At 41.6% G+C, this 23,954-nt stretch overlaps 1 protein-coding gene across 5 annotated transcripts in view; it reads left to right on the top strand.

Annotated features, from left to right (window-relative positions):
- diaph2 (diaphanous-related formin 2) overlaps positions 1-23,954 on the top strand; it is a 940,841-nt gene that overhangs the window by 662,376 nt on the left and 254,511 nt on the right. For all 5 annotated transcript variants that reach the window (XM_085996016.1, XM_085996000.1, XM_085995993.1 and 2 more), the window contains one exon: positions 18,898-19,023. In XM_085996016.1, the coding sequence (XP_085852142.1) occupies positions 18,898-19,023 (126 nt within the window). The remainder of the gene's footprint in view (positions 1-18,897; positions 19,024-23,954) is intronic.

Raw genomic sequence — 23,954 nt, 5'->3', positions numbered from 1 at the left:
GTTGTGTTGTTCAATAGTGAAGCAAGTAAAGACACCAGCATTTTGTGTTCTTTCTAATTGCCTTGTTCTGTTTTGTTTCCTCCCCTCCGCCCCCTTCCCCCCTCTCCCCATGTGCCAAGCGGGAAAGGACAGATTGTGGAGGTTTCTGTTGTCCTTTGATGAGGCTGGTTCTTTGCCAGGTGCTTTAGTAACTCCACAAAGTTGATTCTCAGTGGAGTGACCATGGCACCCAGAAGGATCCAGATAAGACTACAGGCCCCTCTGTATAAAAAAAAAAGTTATAGATAAGCTTGCCACATACAACGTTTTGGTACATGCTGCCAGCATCTGTGATAAGCCATTCTGCTTTGATCGTGAGATCAAATTAGTCTTTGTCTATGGGGAGATATACCTTATGTGAAATAAGGCAGTGAGAGAAAGGTGTTCAAAATGAAGAAGTAAAACAGAATGCCTGGAAGGCTTCTTAAATTAGTAGTGAGCAGTGAAAAGTAACACTTTTCCCAGAGATCAAAGAAAAAAGCTAACAGACTAGAGTTGTATGTGTTTAAATATTTTACGCCTAAAGTCTGCTTGGCAAAAAAAACTGATTCATTTCCTCTGAAGCACTTTAAATCCAAGCTCTCTCTCTAAATAAGTTGAAGTAAAATATGGCATGCATAAATTTTGCCATTCAAATGATGAGATATTTTGCTCATGATAACATTCTTTGTAAAATCCCACGAGCATTGAGCATGACTGACTTTAATCAGTCAGCTTCTTGTGTTTTGTATGATTAGAATTGCTGAAACTTAATTACCTTCGCATTCTTTTGCATTTAATTTTTTTTGAAGACACCAAGGTCTTAGCTGTTATCAAGTTAATAAATAGAACTCAAAGTTGCTAAAATTTTAATGAAGCTGAATTTTATCAACAACAACTTGAATTTATATAGCACCTTTAACACAGTAAAATGTCCCAAGGACAGGAGCATTATCAGACAAAATTTGACACCAAGCCAAGGAAGGAGATAGTAGGGCAAGTGACCAAAAGCTTGGTCAAAGCGATAGGTTTTAAGGAGGAGAGAGAGTTAGAGAGGTTTAAGGGAGGGAATTCTCAAGCATGGGGCTTAGGCAGCTGAAGGCATGGCTGCCAGTGGAAGGGCGAAGGAAATCGGGGATGCACATGAGGCCAGAATTTGAGGAGCGCTGGGATCTCGGAGGGTTGTAGGGCGGGAGGAGGTAACAGAGATGCGAGGGGCAATTTGAACACCAGGATGAGAATTTTAAATTTGATGCATTGCTGGATCAGGAGCCAATATAGGTCAGTGAACACAGGGGTTGATGGGTGAATGGAACTTGGTGCAGGTAAGGATGCGGGCAAAAGAGTTTTGGATGAACTGAAATTTCCGGAGGGTGGGAGGCCAGCCAGGAGAGTGTTGGAATAGTCGAATTTGGAGTTAACAAAACCATGGATGAGGGTTTCAGTAACAGATGAGCTGAGGCAAGGGCGAAGGTGAGCAATTAATACGGAGGTGGAAGTCGGCGGTCTTGGTGAGGAGTAGGATATGAGGTCGGGAGATTAACTCTGGGTCACACCGGACGCCAAAGTTGTGAACAGTGGTTCAGCCTCAGAAAGTGGCCAGGAAGGGAGATGGAGGCAATGGCACTTGAATGGAGCTTGTGTTGGGGACCAAAGACCATGGCTTCGGTCTTCCCAATATTTAATTGGAGAATTAAATCCTAGCAACATTGTCCATCATCTTCCTGAAGAGGGATATTGAATTATGATGTTCTATATGTCCCCTACAGACGCTGTACACATGCAAACTAGGTTGCTTTCAGGTTTCCTATATATAAAAAAAGCTAAAGTTACAGAGTTGATGGCTTAATCTTTATACTTTTTCAACAGTTAATCACATTAGGTTTAAGTTAAATTTTCCTATATTTAAAATTAATTTTCAGTATAGTGTTCGGGGATCATTTGTTGCTGGCATGTTGTATAGGTTCTTTAAACATAGTTTCCATTACATGAAAATCTATAGAATATGCCTGCAACTGTTATGCCTACTGCTGAATCCATCGAGGCACGTCAGTATAGAGCTTGAATTACTTCATAAGCTTTAGCTTTTGCCTATCTGGAAAGGTCAATTATTGCTCCCTTCTAGAAGGGCAAGACGTATTGTGCTAATGTTGCTGCCCTCTAAAATGTAACGTTCCACTACCATTTAGCACTCTCCTTGATGTTTGCATGAACGTTTGGGGATATCGCAGATTGAGAGGACTCGAGCTTGAATGATGAAAAAGTAAAGGATTTAAACTCAGCCGGTGTGGCTTTTGCCAAGAATTCAATCTTCTCACTAGCAAGTTGGAATTGCATATCAGAATGTTATAAACACAGGAATGCTCAGACCAAGCCTGGTAATTTATGTACAAAATCTCTCTTGTGACTGGGGCGCTAACATTGGGAATGAGGCAGTGAATCACCCCTCAAGTAAAACCCAGAAAGTAAAAAAAAGCAGAAATGAAATGTAAAAGCTGCAACACATCATTATTATACATGTTCTTTAAAATGGCCATTGTTTATGCAAGAAACTAGCATTCTTTGTTAAGAGTTCAGTAACAGTCTATTGAGCATAGGCAGAGTAACAGCTGGATGGGAAAGAACTGTTTACCTGTAAACACTACAGTCCTGTATTTTGCCATCTGTTCCAGGGACATTCTTGGTAGACAATTCACGCTCACTGAATGCTGCTTGTGAATTTCAGCTTGCCACTTAACATTTTTCAACAATATTTATTTCACTATATAATGAATTGTTGAATTATGAATGATATGCTCCCATTTAAGTTGCACTTAGATTCCCAGTATGTTAAAGTGAGCATAACATTTGTGAAGGTCATTTGCAGTAACAATGTAATGCAACCTTGGAGTACTGAATGTTCTTTGCAACTTTCTGAATAGAGACGTTTCCTCTTCACAGCTATATAAAAAATAAATGTACAAAGAAAGGTCGGCTACACTTTTAATGGGTATTTAATTTTATATTTTATGGATGTTTTTCAAATTAAAAAGAGATCAAATTTGACTTACATTAGTTTCACCAATTAATTATGTACAGTTTGGAAGTACATGAAATTGAAATCCAATTAAAATATATTCTTAAAAGTACAAAATTTTGATGCTGTGGATTAAAAGACTGTGTCCTGTTGGTGTGTGTTGGTATTTTTGTATTCACTATTTATAAATAAATGAAAAGCTTAATTTTTTAATCCCCTAAACCCCCCCCCCCCCCTTATATTATCAACCTTATATTTCCCTCCGACTTCTGGTTTTACTGAAAGAGCTTACCTTCTGTGTCTGAGAGTAACAGCCTTCCTCAGAATAATCTTCACCTATAGGCGGCCACTAGAAAGGATCATTGACTCCAATCTATTACTTTCTGTAGCAAGCGACTGGGCTGTGCCTTGCCCAGCAACACAGCAGAGATTGAGATTTCACTTGCCCAGTTTTATAACATTGAAAAATAGAAAGTTTTTTTTTAAGAAACTGAAGAACAGTATTATTTCAAATTGTTACCGCCTTGCCAATGGAAAATAATGTTGGAATTTGTTTGGATAAATGTTGACATTGTACTTTAGTACTCACTGTGATAACTATGCCTGTTCCAACACAAAGCTCAAGCATCTGTTATTCAGTAATCTGACGTTAGTAGCAAAACACAAAAACCATAATGGCATAAGAAATAAAAGTTTGAGAGAGATTGGCTGATGTATTTGGGAAGGCCCTACTCATTAGAGAATTGAGAGGTGTCACCAAGCAGCTCTGTATAGTCAAAAGGAGTCGAGAAACTACGCTGTTAAACCTAAAGTGAATTGCCTGTAAGTGATGTAATAAACATCATAAATCTCAGTTAAAAAAAATCACCCTGAGGCCATATGCTTTCCTGTGGTGTGCCGATTTTTAATCCTCCACGGGAGGGAAAATCCATTTTGTTGCTTTAGACTGAGATGGTGAGTTGCCAAACAATAGAATGCGTACTTCCCCAGAGGCTGTGCATTCAGTTTGATGAAAACATTTGATTCTGAGGGAGGCTTTTGGTGTTTGAAATCAGCATCTCACACCAGTAAGTGACATGCTTGATTGTCCACAACCATAAGGACATAGAAATTCAGTCAATCACTTCTCATTGTGAATTATTTTTAACCAGTAACAGGTGCAGCTGAGCATACGAGTGCATCCTTTCGCAAAGCTACATTGTGATGCTTTGAAAGCAGTTCTGTCTCACAGTTGTAAACTGTCTAATGAAAACAGTACTGTGGCATCTGAGATTATTATTTAATGGGGCAGTGATGTTAAAAAAAGAACCTTTATTGTACCTGATTTATTGCTTGGGATTTCACCTTCCTACTGGTAATGCTACCTCACTTTTAGTGCAGGGTTGTTAGTCTCAGCAGTAAGAGGGCAGAAATGGTTGCCAAAAAAGTGTGACTGCTGGTATATTTCCTGCTCCACCAAAAAGTTGTGGTTCATAAAAGTAATACTTGGTGGAATTTCTGGAGTTGCATAATTTTGTCGCGCCAAACTGGAGTTGAATAGTGTGTTCCCATCACTCCTTTTATTGTTACAAGTAGCGTGCAAAATATTTTACTGTTGCTTTTGCTAAAAATAAAAACATTAGGTGACAAGTATTATTTTTGTTGTTCTTTACTGACATTCTTTGTTACAGGCATTAGCCACATAGTTGTACTGGCCTTGCTAGACGTGCTCCTATCTAGTTATCCAGCAAGTTAAACACTTATTCAAAATAATTCCTCGTGAAGCCGTTTGCTGTTTTGAAGCTTTACTTGAACAAATTTGTGAAACTGTAAACAAAGACAAAGTATGTTTTGTACATAAACTGAGTACTATACATTCGATATTACATAAGATATAAACATATTTACAACAGTAGAATAGACTAATTATATAACTAACATTTGGACTCACTTCTGTAACTATCAAATATTAACCTTTTATAAACATAGTGTTATCAAAATACTACTCTGACAACGTTGCTATTATGCTAACAAACAAAGATACTCAGATATTGCGCTTGGCCTAACATAGAAGATCAGATTACATTGGATTACAAATCCCTCATGGAATTCTCCATTACTCAAGTCAGGTTCTTCCTGGAATTCCACTTCCTGGGATTCTACTTCCTGGGTCACACAGGAAGAAAGGTCAAATGACCCCTCCTCCCACACAAACACTGCTAACACATAACCACCACCAGAGGGTGCTATCTGCATATAAAATGGTCCATAAGGCCAGAACAATAGTATTTTTCAACCCTATATAGTGGGTGATAATATTTCGACAATGGAATATATATATATATTTCCCTTTTTCAAACCGTATATAGAACATGACAAATCACCCTGACATCCAATAGAACAGTGTATAGACCAAAACAATCACTAATTATTAGACAAAACAAGCAGTCCAAGGTTTTTTCTTCAATTAAAAATAGAAAATGCTGGAAATACTCAGCAGGTCAGGCAGCATCCATGGAGAGAGAAACAAAGGTAACATTTCAGGTCGATGATCTTTCATCCGAACTGGAAAAAATTAGAGATGTAACGACATCAACAACAACTTGTATTTATATAGCGCCTTTAACGTAGTAAAACATCCCAAGGCGCTGCACAGGAGTATTTTAAGACAAAAAAATTGATACCGATCCACATAAGGATAAATTAAGGCAGGTGACCAAAAGCTTGCTCAAAGAGGTAGGTTTTAAGGAGCGTCTTAAAGGAGGAAAGAGAGGTAGCGAGGCAGACCGGTTTAGGCAGGGAATTCCAGAGCTTAGGGCCTAGGCAACAGAAAGCACGGCCACCAAAGGTTGAGTGATTACAATCGGGGATGTTCAAGACGGCAGAATTAAAGGAGCGCAGATATCTCCGGGGGGGGGGGGGGGTGGGTGGTGGGGCTGAAGGAGATTATAGAGATAGGAAGGGGCGAGGCCATGGCGGGATTTGAAAACCAGGATGAGAATTTTGAAATCGAGACGCTGCTTAACCGTGATCCAATATAGGTCAGCGAGCACAGGGGTGATGGGCGAACGGGATTGGTGCGAGTTAGGACATGGGCAGCCGAATTTTGGATGGCCTCAAGTTTACGTAGGGTGGAATGTGGGAAGCCAGCCAGGAGTGCATTGGAATAGTCAAGTCTAGAGGTAACAAAGGCATGGATGAGGGTTTCAGCGGCGGATGAGCTGAGGCAAGGGCGGAGACGGGCGATGTTACGGAGGTGGAAATAGGCGGTCTTTGTTATGCTACGGATATGTGGTCGGAAACTAATTTCAGGGTCAAATATGACACCAAGGTTGCGAACAGTGTGGTTAACAGGTTTTAAACAAGTACAGAAGCAGGGAAAGGGGAGGAAAGAACAAAAGGAAAGGTCTGTGATAAGGTGAAGACAGGAGAGATTAAATGACTAAAGGAGATGCGAATGGAACAAGTAAAGAAACACAAGATGGGTGTCGAGGAGGTGCAGATGGGAACACAGATCCATTACCAACAGCTGGTGTCTGGGAAAATGGGGGCAGTGGTTATGATCTGAAATTGTTGAACTCCGTGTTGACCCATCTTTTGTTTCCAATAACCACAGTATTTTGCTTTTGTATTAGTTATTTCTTTAAGATCGGATAGGAGCAACGCAGCCCCTTCAGTTGATAGATGGAGGCAGAAAGTTACTCTGTGCCGATGTGCTTATTCCAGTGGACTTCAAATCGTGTGGCATTATAGCTTGATTGGTATATAACTCTTTCTATGAGATGTTAAGAAAGGTTGTGAAATGAAGGCGGATATTTTAGCGCTTTTTTTTAATTTACTCACTTTTGAGTAATTTCTGCAATAACATATTGAGGAATGGCAGCATCTCAGTCCCCAAGCTTCAGAAGTACGTGCTGCCATTCTTTAATACCCCACTGCAGTAAACACACAACAAAATCAAGAAATGTTAGTATTTCAAAAAATAATCACGCCATAAGAAGGCGGCATCGTGGAAGTGTGATATGGGATTTAACTATCGCTTGGGGAATAGTTAATAACTAATTCACTACATCACTCGTGAGTTCTAACATAATCCCCAACATTAGATAAATCACGTATGGCACTCCAGAAGGTGCAGGATTCTCTATTTACTGAAACAGGCCGACACCTCAGTTAAATTCTTCGTCATTCTTTGCATTCACAGTAGTACTGTGAATGACTATCGTACAGACGTTCATTTATAAAGGATGCTTTCTCGGGCACTAATTGATTCACAGTATACATTAGTAATGAAGGTCAGGTGTAACTGTTTGAGTTCTAATACCATCCTTATGTTGGAGGTAAGGGCTGAGAGAAATCAGTATTCAAGCGAAGATCTGTGATCTATGAGCATCACTTTCCCTGAATTTGTTTAAAGTGTGCTGCAGGTCCCCTAATGAGCTCATTGGAAGTCGAATAAAGAATAGATGTCTGCATTTTGCATTGTCTCTAATAACAGGTCTATTAAACCATGAAATTTTAAGTTTTGGCTGCATGGAATTCTCCTCCTTTAACATTGTCAGGCACTGTCAATTTCAGGAATATGGACCTTATCCTCCCCCCACCCCGCTACACAAAACTTCAGTGCATGTCACTTTGTTTACCAGATGACATTTTTAATAAAGCTAATAATTAATTATTGACATAAATCCTGTTCAGGCCATAGAAGGGACAATAATGGCAAATCATTTTAATTAGAAGTCCTCCCAGCTACTGCACAAATCTTAATTGTACTGTACTTGTCACTCAGAATAGTGATAAAGATTTCTGATGCAGATTACTCTACCAGAGATACGGAAGCAAATAAACATTACCATGGCCCGGAATTTGCGGTCAGCGGTGAAGCAAAAGCATTCGCTGCTGGCCCGATAGGTTTTGCATAAAGATCTTGCGATCTCTGTGTCGATAACTTTGGGTTTTCTGACGTTCACTTCAAATCAACGGAGTATAGTGGGGATCCCCTTGTGCGAGCTGCTGTGACGTCAATAATCTGTGTAAGCAGCCAATCAAAATGCAGAATACTCAGACAGCAAACAAGGAAGTGAGTAAGCTCTTAAAATTTTAACTTTTTAAAATTGTTAACAAGAGCAAAACAAAGATGGGGCACTCTCAAAAGGCAAACCTTAAATGAAGATGGACAAACTAAAAAAAAATAATTTTTTAAATTTAATTTTTATTAAAATCTTCACTGCACAAAATTAAAATTAGTTTTTCAGGTCCATAACCTTTGTTTAGCAGTCAATACGCTGTTAAAACCCCAGTTATACCTAATCCCTTTGGGTCTAACCTTTAGTGGGGAATTTAACAGTGTAATTACTGTGGAAGAGCTGAAATTTTTGTCAGTTTCCCTGATTTGAGTAATTAAACTGATTGCCGGCTCTGTGGCGGTGGGGGTTGGGGGGCACAGTGCAGCCTGTGTCGGAACTGTGAATAACTCTGCGCCAAATCCCGACGTTACGGTCAATTTCAAAAGCGGAATGACAGTAACGCTGCCAGTTCACTGTCATCCAGACCAAAACTCCAGGCCATTATTAAGTTATTCTCAAATGTTGAATATCATCAGATAAGGACAGAAAAATGGGTTGACTTCTTTACCCGGCAGAATCTATCTTATTGAACCTTTTCCCCGCTCCCACCATCCTCAACCCATTAGACCTGGCAGGAGAGTTACATAGAAACACACAAGATAGGAGCAGGAGTAGGCTATTCGGCCCCTCGAGCCTGCTCTGCCATTCAATGAGATCATGGCTGATCATCCAAATTCAGTACCCTGTTCCTGCCTTCTCTCCATAGCCCTTGATCCCTTTAGCCTTAAAAAATATATCTAACTCCTCCTTGAATATATTTAATGAATTGGCCTCTACTGCCTTCTTTGGTAGAGAATTCCACAGGTTCACCACTCTCTGGGTGAAGAAATTCCTCCTCATCTCTGTCCTAAATGGCTTACCCCTTCTCCTTAGACTGTGACCCCTGGTTCTGGACTCCCCGACCAGCAGGAACATCCTTCCTGCATCTAGTCTGTCTAGTCCTGTCAGAATTTTATACGTTTCAATGAGCTCCCTTCTCATTCTTCTAAACTCCAGCGAGTACAAGCCCAATCGACCCAATCTCTCCTCATACGTCATTCCTGCCATCCCAGGTATCAGCCTGGTGAATCTTCACTGCACTCCTTCCATGGCAAAAACATCCCTCCTCAGATAAGGCGACCAAAACTGCACACAATACTCAAGATGTGGTCTCACCAAGGCCCTGTACAACTGCAGCAAGACATCCTTGTTCCTGTACTCAAACCCTCTCGCTACGAAGGCCAACATACCATTTGCCTTCTTAACCGCCTGTTGCAGCTGCTTGCTTACTTTCAGCGACTGGTGCACAAGGACGCCCAGGTCTCGTTGCACTTCCCCTTCTCCCAATCTATTACCATTCAGATAATAATCTGCCGCCTTGTTTTTGACACCAAAGTGGATAACCTCGTATTTATCCACGTTATATTGCATCTGCCATGCTTCTGCCCAATCACCCAACCTGTCCAAATCATACTGGAGTTTCTCAGCATCCTCCTCACAGCACACATGCCCACCCAGCTTTGTGTCATCTGCAAACTTGGAGATATTACATCTAGTTCCCTCGTCCTTGTGAATAGCTGGGGTCCAAGGACCGATCCCTGCAGTACCCCACTAGTCACTGCCTGCCCCTCAGCAAAAGAGCTGTTTATTCCAACTCTTTGCTTTCTGTCTGCCAACCAGTTCTTTATCCAAGTCAATACCTTGCCCCCAATGCCATGTGCCTTAACTTTACACGCTAATCTCTTATGCGGGACCTTATCGAAAGCCTTTTGAAAGCCCAAATACACCACATCCACTGGTTCTCCCTTATCTATTTTACCAGTTACATTCTCAAAAAATTCCAGTAGATTAGTCAAGCACGATTTACCTTTTGTAAATCCATGTTAACTTGGTCCAATCCGGTCACTTTTCTAAGTGCTCTGCTATTACATCTTTTATAATGGACTCTAGCATTTTCCCCACGACCGATGTCAGGCTTACCGGTCTGTAATTCCCCGTTTTCTCTCTACCACCCTTTTTGAACAGTGGTGTAACATTAGCTACCCGCCAATCCATGGGTACTGTTCGAGTCTATAGAATTTTGGAAGATGACCAGCAATGCATCTACTATTTCTAGGGCCACTTCCTTAAGTACCCTAGGATGTAGATTATCAGGCCCTGGGGATTTATCGGCCCTCAAGCCCATCAATTTCCCTAACGCCATTTCCCTACAAATTCTGATTTCTATCAGTTCCTCCCTTTCATTAGACCCTATGTTCCCCGACATCTCTGGGAGGTTATTTGTGTCCTCCTTTGTGAAGACAGAACCAAAATATGCATTTAATTGGTCCACCATTTCTTTGTTCCCCATTATAAATTCCCCTGATTCTGACTGCAAGGGACCTACGCTTGACTTCACCAATCTTTTTCTCTTCACATCTCTATAAAAGCTTTTACAGTCAGTTTTTATGTTCCATGCAAGCTTACTCTCATACTCTATTTTCCCCCTCTTAATTAATCCCTTTGTCCTCCTTTGTTGAATCCTAAACTGCTCCCAATCCTCAGGTTTACTGCTTTTTCTGGCCAATTTATATGTCCTCTCCTTGGATCTTATGCTATCCCTAATTTCCCTTGTTAGCCACGGTCGAGTCACCTTTTTTGTTTTATTTTTATGCCAAACTGGGATGAACAAATTCTGTAGTTCATCCATGCGATCTTTGAATGTTTGCCATTGCCTATCCACCGTCAACCCTTTGAGTGACATTCCCCAATCAATCCTACACAACTCGCGCCTCATACCATCGTAGTTTCCTTTATTTAAATTCAGGACCCTAGTCTCTGAGTCAACTACTTCACTCTCCATCTTAATGAAGAATTCTATCATATTATCGCTCTGACCAAAGGGGCCTCGCACAACAAGATTGCTAATTAATCCTTTCTCATTAAATAATACCCAGTCTAAGATGGCCTGGGAATATTGGTCCAAGAAACATATTGGTCCAAGAAACCATCCCGTATACACTCCAGGAATTCCTCCTCCACAGTATTGTTACTAATTTGGTTAGCCCAGTCTATATGTAGATTAAAGTCACCCATGATAACTGCTGTGCCCTTATTGCACGCTTCTCTAATTTCCCTTTTAATGCCGTCCCAACCTCCGCATTACTGTTTGGAGGTCTTTATACCACTCCCACTAGCGTTTTCTGCCCCTTGGTATTTCTCAGTTCTACCCATACAGATTCCTCATCATCAGAGAAACATAGAAGATAGGAGTAGGAGTAGGCCATTCGGCCCTTCAAGCCTGCTCTGCCCTTCAATGAGATCATGGCTGATCATCCAAATTCAGTACCCTGTCCCTGCCTTCTCCCCATATCCTTTTAGTCTTAAAAAATATATCCAACTCTTTCTTGAATATATTTAATGAACTGGCCTCCACTGCCCTCTGTGGCAGAGAATTCCACAGGTTCACCACTCTCTGGGTGAAGAAATTCCTCCTCATTTCAGTCCTAAATGGCTTACCCCTTACCCTTAGACTATGACCCCTGGTTCTGGACTCCCCGGCCATCAGAAACATCCTTCCTGCATCTAGTCTGTCCAGGCCTGACAGAATTTTATCGGTTTCGATGAGATCCCCTCTCAATCTTCTAAACTCCAGTGAGTATAAGCCCAATCGACACAATCTCTCCTCTTACGTCATTCCTGCCATCCCAGGTATCAGCCTGGTGAATCTTCGCTGCACTCCTTCCATGGCAAGAACGTCCTTCCTTAGGTAAGGCGACCAAAACTGCACACAATACTCAAGGTGCGGTCTCACCAAGGCCCTGTACAACTGTAGCAAGACATCCTTGTTCCTGTACTCGAACCCTCTTGCTACGAAGGCCAACATACCATTTGCCGCCTTAACCGCCTGCTGTACCTGCATGCTTACCTTCAGCGACTGGTGCACAAGAACACCCAGGTCTCTTTGCACTTCCCCTTCTCCCAATCTATTGCCATTCAAATAATAATCTGCCTTCCTGTTTTTGCCACCAAAGTGGATAACCTCACATTTATCCACATTATAGTGCATTTGCCATGTTTCTGCCCAATCACCCAACCTGTCCAAATCGTACTGGAGTTTCACGACATCCTCCTCACAGCTTACCCTCCCACCCAGCTTTGTGTTGTCTGCAAATTTGGAGATATTACATCCAATTCCCTCGTCCAGATCATTAATATATATTGTGAACAGCTGGGGTCCTAGGACCGATCCTTGCGTTACCCCACTAGTCACTGCCTGCCACTCGGAAAACGACCCATTTATTCCAACTTTTTGCTTTCTGTCCGCCAACCAGTTCTCTATCCAAGTCAATACCTTGCCCCCAATCCCATGTGCCTTAATTTTGCACGCTAATCTCTCATGTGGGACCTTATCGAAAGCCTTCTGAAAGTCCAAATACACCACATCCACTGGTTCTCCCTTATCTATTTTACCAGTTACATCCTCAAAAAATTCCAGTAGATTAGTCAAGCATAAGCTAATATCCTTCCTTACAATTGTGTTAATCCCCTCTTTAACCAGCAATGCTACCCCACCTCCTTTTCCTTTTTGCCTATCTTTCCTGAATATTGAATACCCCTGGATGTTGAGTTCCCAGCCTTGGCCACCCTGGAGCCATGTTTCCGTAATCCCAATCATATATTTACCTCTATTTGCGCAGCTAATTCATCCACCTTATTACGAATGCTCCTCGCATTAAGACACAAAGCCTTCAGGCTTGTTTTTTTAACGCTTAGATCTTTTAGAATTATTATTTCATGTGGCCATGATTGATTTAAACCCTTGATTTCTCTGTCTGCCACTTTTGTTTTTCTCCTTCCTGTCTTTTGTTTTTATCCTTGTTTCCCTTTCCTGTGTCTCCCCGCTCAGGTTCCCAACCCCCTGCCATTTTAGTTTAAGTACTTGATCAGCATTTCATACAGAACATATACCTATAGCCATTTATAGTGCATTAAATATCCTCGTACGGCCAACATTTCAGACTTTTGATTTTGTCTGCACCCAATCTGGTGGTGCAGTCCAGCAACGTGCTCCATTGACTTCACTGAGAGCTTCCGCTTCAGAGCAGCCTGTGGGCTAATCTATGGCCATCAGAAAATAATCACTTATCAGTTCAGTGTGCTTGCATGCCCATCTAATTTTTTTCTTCGAACAAGGCAACCTCAGATTGGCCCCAGGATGACACGGTGCACCAGCTTTCATTAAAGTCAATGCACCCACTCCATGATACATGCAGTCGCTCTTTCTAACCTCTATCACCAGAACAACACTGAAGAAAAACAGAGACTCGAAATGTCAACCTCTGAGGATGCAATTAACCAAGGATGTTTCATGTAAGGTTTAATATATTTTTGTATTCATGTTTAAGAGCAAGCAAGGAGAAATATTTTGATTAGAAATACTTCGCAGACTTGCCTTCCATTTTAGGAAAAAATCTTTTCTGATTTTTCCTCCCTTGACAGTTTTCTCCTCTTCTCTCCTTAAGACATTGACTCCTTGCTGGGATGCAGTTTCCTGCATACCAGTCATCCTTGAACCCATTACTCAAATGCTCATTATTCAGGTGTGAACTTTAACTGTGTTGTCTGTTTCAAAAATAAATGATTATACATGAAGCATTTTGGGGCATCCTGAGAATGTGATACGGCACTATATAATACATTCTGGGTGGTGATACCAGCAGGCTAATCAACCATGAGGCATCGTAGTCAAGCATGATTCTGCCCTCACCTGCTGCCCACACGTACATATTTCCAGCAGGGGTCATTGGATAACAATCAGCAGCAGAAACTCTTCAATTTCCACCCTAACCCAAATGCCGAGACAGATTCAGCACCCTTACCCCTGCCCAACTGAAAATTAGTTTACGAAGAAACAGACAAACCATCAGAGTTCAGACCTTCCTAGTCATTCCATCTGCTCACTATTCGCTGAGCCATCAGGACAGCATTGGGTAAAACCTTCCTAATGTGCCAAGAAAGTCCTAGAAGCAAATTCTGCTTAGTTGCCAATTTCAGGCATGACCTTGTGGAGATTTTCAAGGGTGGTGGTCATGCACCTCCCCACAGAGTAGTACGTTTGGTCTGTAGAAATGTTAAAGCACCACTTGACAGCTGGTTTAAAGCAGCCGTATCAGAAGTCAGCCATGGATAATTCAGACCACCAGAGAAAAGAAAAATTGGATAAATGACCTGAGGAAATTGATAAATTGAATTTTGGCCTGAGGGGACAAATTGTAACTTTGGTCTTTGTGAAAACGATAATGCAGGTACAGTATATTCCAAGTTTTGTGCAATCGCAGCCTTTTAAAATACATTCATTATGGGCATAGCAGCTTGAGTCAATCTATTGTTCCAAATAAAAAAATTTTCACTAAATGTCAGGTGGTGAGAAATTTCCCAGAGTTTCTTTGAGATTGGCTATAGTGTTTATCCTCTGCTGTCTTGGTTCTCCAGGATAGCATTGGCTGAGGGTGAGTGAACAGGCTAGCTAAGGGGGAACCAGTGGATGTGGTGTATTTGGATTTTCAGAAGGCATTTGATAACGGGCCGCACAAGAGGTTATTGCACAAAATTAGGGCTCACGGGATTGGGGGTAATATATTCGCATGGATTGAGGATTGGTTAACGGGTCATTTTCAGGTTGGCAGGCTGTAACTAGTGGGGTACCACAAGGTTCAGTGCTTGGACCTCAACTATTTACAATCTATATCAATGCCTTAGATGAGGGGATGGAGTGTAATGCATCCAAGTTTGCTGACAATACAAAGCTAGATGGGAAAGTAAGTTGTGAGGAGGAAGCAAAGAGGCTACAAAAGGTTATAGACAGGTTAAGTGAGGGGGCAAGAACATGGCAGATGGAATATAATGTGGAAACGTGAAGTTATCCACTTTGGTAGGAATAGAAATGTTGGTTTTCAGAGGGACCGAGGTGTCCTTGTACACAAATCACTGAAAGTTAACATGCAGGCAATCGGAATGCAAATGATATGTTAGCCTTTATTGCAAGGGGTTTGAAATATAAGAGTAAAGAAGTATTACTGCATTTATATGGGGCCTTGGAGACCACACCTGGAGTACTGTGTACAGTTTTGGTCTCCTTACCTAAGGAATATACTTGCCTTAGAGAGAGTGCAACAAAGGGTCACCAGTATGATAGCAAAATACTGCAGATGTTGGAAATCCGAAATAACAACAGAAAATGCTGGAAAAACTCAGCAGGTCAGGCAACATCCGTGGAGAGAAATTTGAGTTGACGTTTCGGGTTGGACCCTTCTTCAAAACTGGAAAGAAAAGAAACTAGATTGATTCCTGGGATGGGGATGGGGATTGTCCTATGAGGAGAATTGAGGAGACTAGGAAGTATTTCCCTAGAATTTAGAAGAATGAGAGGTGATCTCATTGAAATTCTTAAGGGGCTTGACCGGGTAGATGCTGAGAGAATGTTTCCACTGGCTGGGAAGTCTAGAACTAAGGGGTTACAGTCTCAGAATAAGGGGTCAGCCATTTAGGACTGAGATGAGACATTTCTTCACTCAGGGTTGTGAATCTTTGGAATTCTCTACCCCAGAGTGATGTGGATGCTCTGTCATTGAGTATATTCAAGACAGAGATCGAAATAATTTTGGATATTCAAGGAATCAAGGGATATGGGGAAAGTGCAGGAAGGTGGAGTTGAGGTAGAAGATCAGCCATGATCTTCAGTTGCGCAGCAGGCTAGAAGGGCTGAATGGCTTACTCCTGCTCCTATTTCTTATGTTGTACTGTTTACTGGATAGGGTGGGCTTGATGGGCTGATGATCTTTTCTCACACTTGTTTTCAGAATGTTGTATGTTCTTAGGCACTGTTAAACATTTGATACAGCCTTGTAATAATGCATTCATCAGTTAATTTTTATCTAGCTCCTTCTTGTTCTCTCTTGGCTCCCACCCTACAAAAAGTCATGAGATTTTTCCCTGATCAAGAGGTTAAGCAGATGTGTTGCTCGTAGGTTATTTTTGAATGGTCAGCTAGGAGGAGATGGATTGATTTGGGTTTCTTTCAATGCCTGTACTCCTTATTTTTTCCTCTCTTTTGGGAAGTGCTTCATTCCTATATCAGTAGATCTTTGTTGGGTAAGGGTATCCAGAGATATGGAGCAAAACCAGGTAAATGGAGTTGAGGTACAGATCAGCCATGATCTAACTGAATAGCAGAACAGGTTCCAAGGACTGAATGGCCTACTTCTGTTCCTATCTCCAGTTAGCACTTCCCCTAGACAACATGACCATGATCAGGAACTAACTTGTGTGCAGAATCACAAGCATGCACCTGCATCTTTTACATTGCACAGCAGGCTAAGACACAGCAAGCTGTGGCTCATGATTTCAAACAAAACAATGAAAAGTGTTGTGACTAGAATTTATACATCTACAAGGGGTGGAATCCTCCAGAGGCATCTGTCATTTTGAATTAAATTATTGATCCAGAAGCTAGCACTGTTCTACTATCAACCTCGTTCATCAATCTATGTATGTGAAAAATATACACGAAACACAATGCTGTACTAAATTGGTGACCAACTTCTGGGTTTTTAGAACAGCCACCCAGCTTTGAGAAACAGCACTTTATCTTTTATATTAGGCACTTTGCAGCCCTCTGACTTTAATAATTGACTTTAGCAACTTCAGACCTTAACTATAGCTCTTTTTTTACTCAAGCTGGAAGTGGTGGCAATGTGGAATGAGTATACCAGCATTTCTGGTTAGGTTGGGGATCCTCTGTTGAAACATCACGCTGGTGGTGTGATCTGCACCCTTGGTGTCAACCTGCTTTTTTCTTTCTACCAGGCTCCTGGGCCACTGGAGCCTGCTCTGCTGTGTTTGACTTCTCTCATTATGCCTCCTGTTGTCTTATCGTTTCTGCCATTTAACCATCTCCTGTTTTCCACTGAATCATGTACAGGTCATACTGTTTTTTTTTCCTGTATGTGTACCTCCCCCCTCTTGTCCTGTTCCAATTTAAATTTTGTTCAACCTGTAATGTCTTCCAGTTCTGACGAAGTGTCCAAACACTTCAAATGTTAACACTGTTTGTCTCTCCAGAGATACTGCTTGACCTGCTGAGTGTTTCCAGCACTTTCTGTTTTTCAAATTTCCAGTATCAGTATTTTGCTTTTTGTTGAAAGTATGAACCAATTCAGTTTGGTCAAAGATCCAATCTGATGTTTATGCAAAAGAAAAAAGCAATTCAAACTTTGCTGCAGATAGCACGAGTACATTTCATGTCTTTCTAATGTCTTGTGTCTCTGCCTGTCCTGTGCTTTCTACATTTATGACTCTAATGTAGAACCTAACTCTTTGTTATTGACTTCAGATCAAGGGCCACCGCTGTTAGTAACAGTCACTACACTGCAAAGTAATTCATTGCATGTGATGCACATGAGACCTTTCAAAGATATCATGCTATACAAGTACAATTTTTTTCATATTGTGGTTTCTACCTTATTTTGTTCCATGCCCAAGTGGAAACTTAAACTGGTTACTTGTATAAAAGCCAAAGATTGTGGAAAAATAGAAAACAATGGAAGGAATTATTGCAGTGCTACTGCATGTTCCTAGCTTTGTCTTTATTGGTGTACTAGCTGATCACCTATGGCATAGCTCGCGTTGTCTGGGTTCTGGAACATATTTATGTTTACCTGCTACCCTCGTCTGTCCCTTTTAAGGCCATGTTAATTCAAGATTAATTGATCTTGATTAATTTCTCTAGCTTGGCAGCTGCTTGGTTTCTCCCCTTGGGAAGATGTGACATCATCTGAAGATTATATAAACCATCTGAAATATGATGTATGCACTGGACCCAACTTTAAATATGCACTAGTCAATCGCCCTGGTATTGCACATGGGGAATTGAGGCCAAGCCCATTCTTGAGGTGAAGCGGATTTAGAGACTGGGGGATAATTGGACCAGAACGTGCAAATGTAATTCAGTGCCCATTTTGAAGTTTGTGTCCTCATTTTTGCATAATACTTCGAGCTTCTATATTACTATTTAAAGTTAAATAGCAAACATTATGGCAATTTCGAAAGCAGAGTAGAGTTGGTTGAAGCATACGAGCATATTTATTTGCAATATAGATGAGGCACTGAGATGAAAAACTGAGGTGCTACAATACTACCACTGGCAGGAGGGTGTAATTACAGCTTAACAAGTTTACATGGGCATTTGTCATTATAAGTATGGACATAGAAATTTATAAAGGAAAACATTGACAGGAAGTGCACTTAGATTTTTTAATACATTATAGATATATTGTGCTTTTTCATCGGGATAATTGTGTTTAATTTTTTTTGACTTGGTTATTCATAGACAACAAAAGAACCTCAAATTTCAGGGATCTGAAAGTCTGTTTCCATATTGAGGGAGCACTGTACCAGATTTTGAGGATTTAACTTCAACTGTTATACTGCACTTAAATTCTTTTGCTAAATGGCGTATTAGACTCTTAATTTCATTTAAATGGAAATGAAGAAGTGCCAACAGCTGATTGAATGGAATTATGACATCTCCCTAATATGTGATGTCAGCTTTTTAATATTTTTACGTACTCTTTAAATGTCAACGATTTTATAACTAGTGATTGGAAAGATGACCGAGTACATTATAGAACCACTCTGTTCCGTTCAAAACTGCCTGTAATAGATGAAGGCATTGTCATAAATTTTAGAAATGTTCTCAACTGCAGTCGTTTTCTCATTAGAATCTGTTGCTGTCTTCAGTTTCAGATCAAAACCTGAAGAGCAGTTTGGATGCTATGGAGCGGCAAATTCAGCGACTTGAAAGTGACATCAAGAAGTTTCCTGAAACACAAGATGAGCATGATAAGTTCGTGGAGAAAATGTCCATATCCTTTTTGAGGCATTACATGTCTCTGGGTTATAATTTGAAAAGTCTAATATTTATACACAGCGGAATCTTGTCATACTGATCACCATTGGTAGAGATCAGTCATTTAGAACAATCGAAATCTACTTTACAAAACTACAACCCATCTGACAGTGCAGCTACATTTGTATTGTGCTAGGACCATATCAGCACCATCCCTTGCGCAGGTCTCCCGCAGCTGGCTGTAAACCAAAGGTAAATCATCAGGGCTCAGCAAGGCTGGCAACCAGAAAAACCTTTTATTGTTCAACCAGAATATTCCTGGTTGGGCAGTATTAGCACCTCCAGCAAGTTTACTCTGGGGTTGTCGTGAGCTGCACGACACGTGTGTTGGGATCCTGTGCCTCAACCACCAACTAATCACAATGTAAAAGCAGCCAAAGGATCCCGTGGATGACTCAGCAGCAGGTTTTAATACAGGCCTGTTTACGCCAGATTCCAGGAAACCAGTGTTCCCATCTGATGACCTTAGCGATTCCAGCAAGTTAACATTGGGATTGCTGCCGGCTGCATGAGACCTGTGCATTAGGAGCCAGCAGCACGAGTGCACAATATGAGTCGTAGACCCGCAACAAACTAACTCTACAATTCTGCTGCAGAGATAAACAAGCTATATTTAGTCATGTAACTACAGGGAGTTGGCTCACAGATGCTGTTCTACCAGAATCTGACCTAAACAAATGACGGTATAAAGGCCTAGAGTGGCAGTTATAAGGCACTTTTACACTATATCAATGCAACTGACAGGAAACCTGCTCTCTCTCTCAGATACACGCCATAATGTGGAAAACCCTGGCTCCCTTACCCTAAATGCATCATGGACTCTCAAAAATTTGTGTCTATGATTCTGCTGTTGGGGTAAGAGAGCCGACTGCAGAAATGTCAAAGCGGATCTCTGGTGACCTGAAGTACAGAAGCACCAAATGTAAAAATGCCTTAAATGTTTACTGCTGGTGTAAGTAATTCAGAACAGTTATTCAGCTCCTGCTAGTTCATCCAGCCCAAAGTTTCAGCTATTAATAAATATGTCCGGATTAGTGTGTCCAATATTGTGAAATGTTACATTTACATTCAAGAGCTTACATCACAAAGATTTACCAGCTAAACCTGACAAGATTAGGATTATTTTTATGTATATGTTATGAAGATCTCATTTAGCAAGATAAAACAATAAAATAAAAGCTGTTTTTACACTTTTAATTTAGGTTCTGGGGAGTGTTGCATAAAAAAAACAGTCCATAAGTTGACTGTCAAGATAAGCAAGCCAGATTTAGCACTAAGTGCCAGGGACCTGCCTTACAAATGCTGCTCACTCAGAATCTAAATTAAATGGTGCTAATATAAAACAGCGAAGGTGAATGCCATTTATTAAAAAAAACAAAGGTGATCAAGGAACTTGACCCTTCTCTCCCCCCTTTCCCCCATGGTTTAGTGGGTAATTACACAATCCAATCTCGTGCTCAGCCATACATGTGAAGAGGTTCCAAGTTTAATTCCTGGTCTGCACTGACTTGGTGGATTTCAGTCGATACAGCAGTTGACGCATACATTTTGCCTGTGCGAGAGATGTGAACATTAATAAAAGAAAGAAAGAGAGAAATTGCATTTATACAGCACCTTTCACAACCTCAGGACATCCAAAAGTGCTTTGCAGCCAATGAAGTACTGTTTGAAGTGTAGTCACTGTTGTAATGTGGGAAACATGGCACCCAATTTGCGCACAGCAGGACCCCACAAACAGCAGTGTGGTAATGACCAGATAACCTGTTTTAGTGATGACGGTTGAAGGATAAATATTGCCAGGACACCGGGGAAACCTCCCCATATCATCTTCAAAATAGTGTTTTTTATGTCCACCTGAACAGGCAGATGCCGCCTTGGCTTAACATCTCTTCCGAAAGACGGCACCTCCGACAGTGCAGCATTCCCTCAGCCCTGGCTTTGGAGTATCCGCCTGGATTATGTGCTCAAGTCTCTGGAGTGGGACTTGAACCCACAGCCTTCTGACTCAGAAGTGAGAGTGCTGCCAACTGAGCCACGGCTCATAGAGGAAAAGTACCCAATTAACAGCCAAACTTTAGGATAATGGGGTTCATGCTGTGCAAAAATGGCACTGACCCTAAACCCACAACTCGACCACTAGAAACATAAAAGATAGGAGCAGGAGTAGGCCATTTGGCCCCTCGAGCCTGCTCCCCCATTTAATGAAATCATGGCTGATCATCCAAATTCAGTACCCTGTCCCTGCTTTCTCCCCATATTCCTTGATCCCTTTAGCCTTAAGAAATATATCTAACTCCTTCTTGAATATATTTAATGAATTGGCCTCAACTGCCCTGTGTGGCAGAGAATTCCACAGGTTCACTACTCTCTGGGTGAAGAAATTCCTCCTCATCTCTGTCCTAAATGGCTTACCCCTTATCCTTAGACTGTAACCCCCCTGGTTCAGGACTCCCCCGCCATCGGGAACATCCTTCCTGCATCTAGTCTGTCTGGTCCTGTTAGAATTTTATAAGTTTCAATGAGATTCCCTCTCGTTCTTCTAAACTCCAGCAAGTATAAGCCCAATCAACCCAATCTCTCCTCATGCGTCATTCCTGTCATCCCAAGTATCAGTCTGGTGAATCTTCGCTGCACTCCCTCCATGGCAAGAACATCCTTCCTCAGATAAGGCGACCAAAACTGCACACAATACTCAAGGTGTGGTCTCACCAAGGCCCTGTACAACTGCAGCAAGACATCCTTGTTCCTGTACTCTAATCCTCTCGCTACGAAAGCCAACATACCATTTGCCTTCTTTAACCGCCTGCTGCACCTGCATGCTTACCTTCAGTGACTGGTGCACAAGGACACCCAGGTCTCGTTGCACTTCCCCTTTTCCCAATCTATTGCCGTTCAGATAATCTGTCTTCCTGTTTTTGCCACCGAAGTGGATAACCTCGCATTTATCCACATTATACTGCATCTACCCAATCACCCAACCTGTCCAAATCATACTGGAGTTTCTGTGCATCCTCCTCACAGCATACACGCCCACCCAGCTTTGCGTCACCTGCAAACTTGGCGATATTACATCTAGTTCCCTCGTCTAGATCATTAATATAGTGAATAGCTGGGGTCCAAGCACCGATCCCTGCGGTACCCCACTAGTCACTGCCTGCCACTGGGAAAAAGAGCCGTTTATTCCAACTCTTTGCTTCCTGTCTGCCAACCAGTTCTCTATCCAAGTCAGTACCTTACCCCCAATCCCATGTGCCTTAACTTTGCACGCCAATCTCTTATGCGGGACCTTATCAGAAGCCTTCTGAATGTCCAAATACACCACATCCACTGGTTCTCCCTTATCTATTCTACCAGTTACATCCTCAAAAAATTCCAGTAGATTAGTCGAGCATGATTTACCTTTTGTAAATCCATGTTGACTTTGTCCGATCCTGTCACTGTTTTCCAAGTGCTCTGCTATTACATCTTTTATAATGGACTCGAGCATTTTCCCCACTACCGGTGTCATGCTTACCGGTCTATAATTCCCCGTTTTCTCTCCCACCTTTTTTAAATAGTGGTGTAACATTAACTATCCTCCAATCCATGGGAACTATTCCAGAGTCTATAGAATTTTGGAAGATGACCAGCAATGCATCTACTATTTCTGGGGCCACTTCCTTAAGTACCCTAGGAGGTAGATTACCAGGCCCTGGGGATTTATCGGCCTTCAATCCCATCAATTTCCCTAACACCATTTCCCTACAAATACTGATTTCATTCAATTCCTCCCTCTTATTAGACCCTATGTTCCCTGAAATCTCTGGGAGGTTATTTGTGTCCTCCTTTGTGAAGACAGAACCAAAGTATGTATTTAATTGGTCAGCCATTTCTTTGTTCCCCATTATAAAGTCCCCTGATTCTGACTGCAAGGGACCTACGCTTGACTTCCTCAATCTTTTTCTCTTCACATATCCACTGTGGAGTAAAGAAGCCTCAGTGTCCCCCACGGCCCACGATTAAACCCAGGGCTGAAGAAGATGCTACCTGGCAAGAGGCACCTCGAAATTATATATTAATAGAAAGAACCTGCTCCTGTTCACTGTCTAATAACCACTGTTCACGTGAATTTCAGAAAATAACAAAATTAGGCTACATGTACAGCTAAGAAGCAATGAAGCTCACCTATGGTGGCAGGCCTGTAGCAATGATGGTGAAGACTGAGGTGATCTTTCAATTAGGAATCTAGCACTCTATCACTGGGGTTATTGGGGATCATTCTGAAAGTTTTTAAGTAGCTGAGGTGAAGTTTATCCCCAAAAAGTCACTTATCTCACCAGTAGCTGCAAAGAAACTGGCGCACTTATCTTGACCAGATTCCTTCGAAGGTGAGAAATTATGTTGATGGGATGAAAGAGCAAGGAAGAGCAAAGATATTTAAGAAATGTGTTCAAGTTGTCCCAATCTAAATATGTATCTGAAGTGAAGTCACAGAGGTAGAGTCTCTGTTGGTGAGCCAGGAAGGGCCCAGGTTCAATGCCCACTCTCTGCTAATTTAGCTGATCTCAGTTGGGTTTGATAGCAGGCGTGCTAAAGTTGGCTTCAGTGCCCCTGGTAAGGGAAAGGAAAATGTCCAGAGTTCCTGTTCCTGATCGTTGTATAGTAGACCCTGCTGGAAATGCAAATATGTGGACAGGATTGGGCCCAGCTGTGATATACTCCACAGTCAGATAGCCAGTCAGTGTCAAGGCTCACAGATGAATACTGGCCACTTGGGCTGAGGAATCGGCGGGGTGGCGGGGCTCACGTGGAGTCAATGCCATCAGTAGGAGAGGGGAGAAAATTGGAGAAGTCAGAGAGGAAATAAAATATGTTGAGTTGAAAAATCAGCTGCCAGATATATGTTTGC

Source organism: Somniosus microcephalus, chromosome 1 (assembly GCF_052327205.1).
Source record: "Somniosus microcephalus isolate GS21.2 chromosome 1, FLI_Smic_1.0, whole genome shotgun sequence".
NCBI lineage: Eukaryota > Metazoa > Chordata > Chondrichthyes > Squaliformes > Somniosidae > Somniosus > Somniosus microcephalus.
The sequence above is the reverse complement of the archived record's forward strand: the minus strand, read 5'-3'. Positions and strand labels throughout refer to the sequence as shown.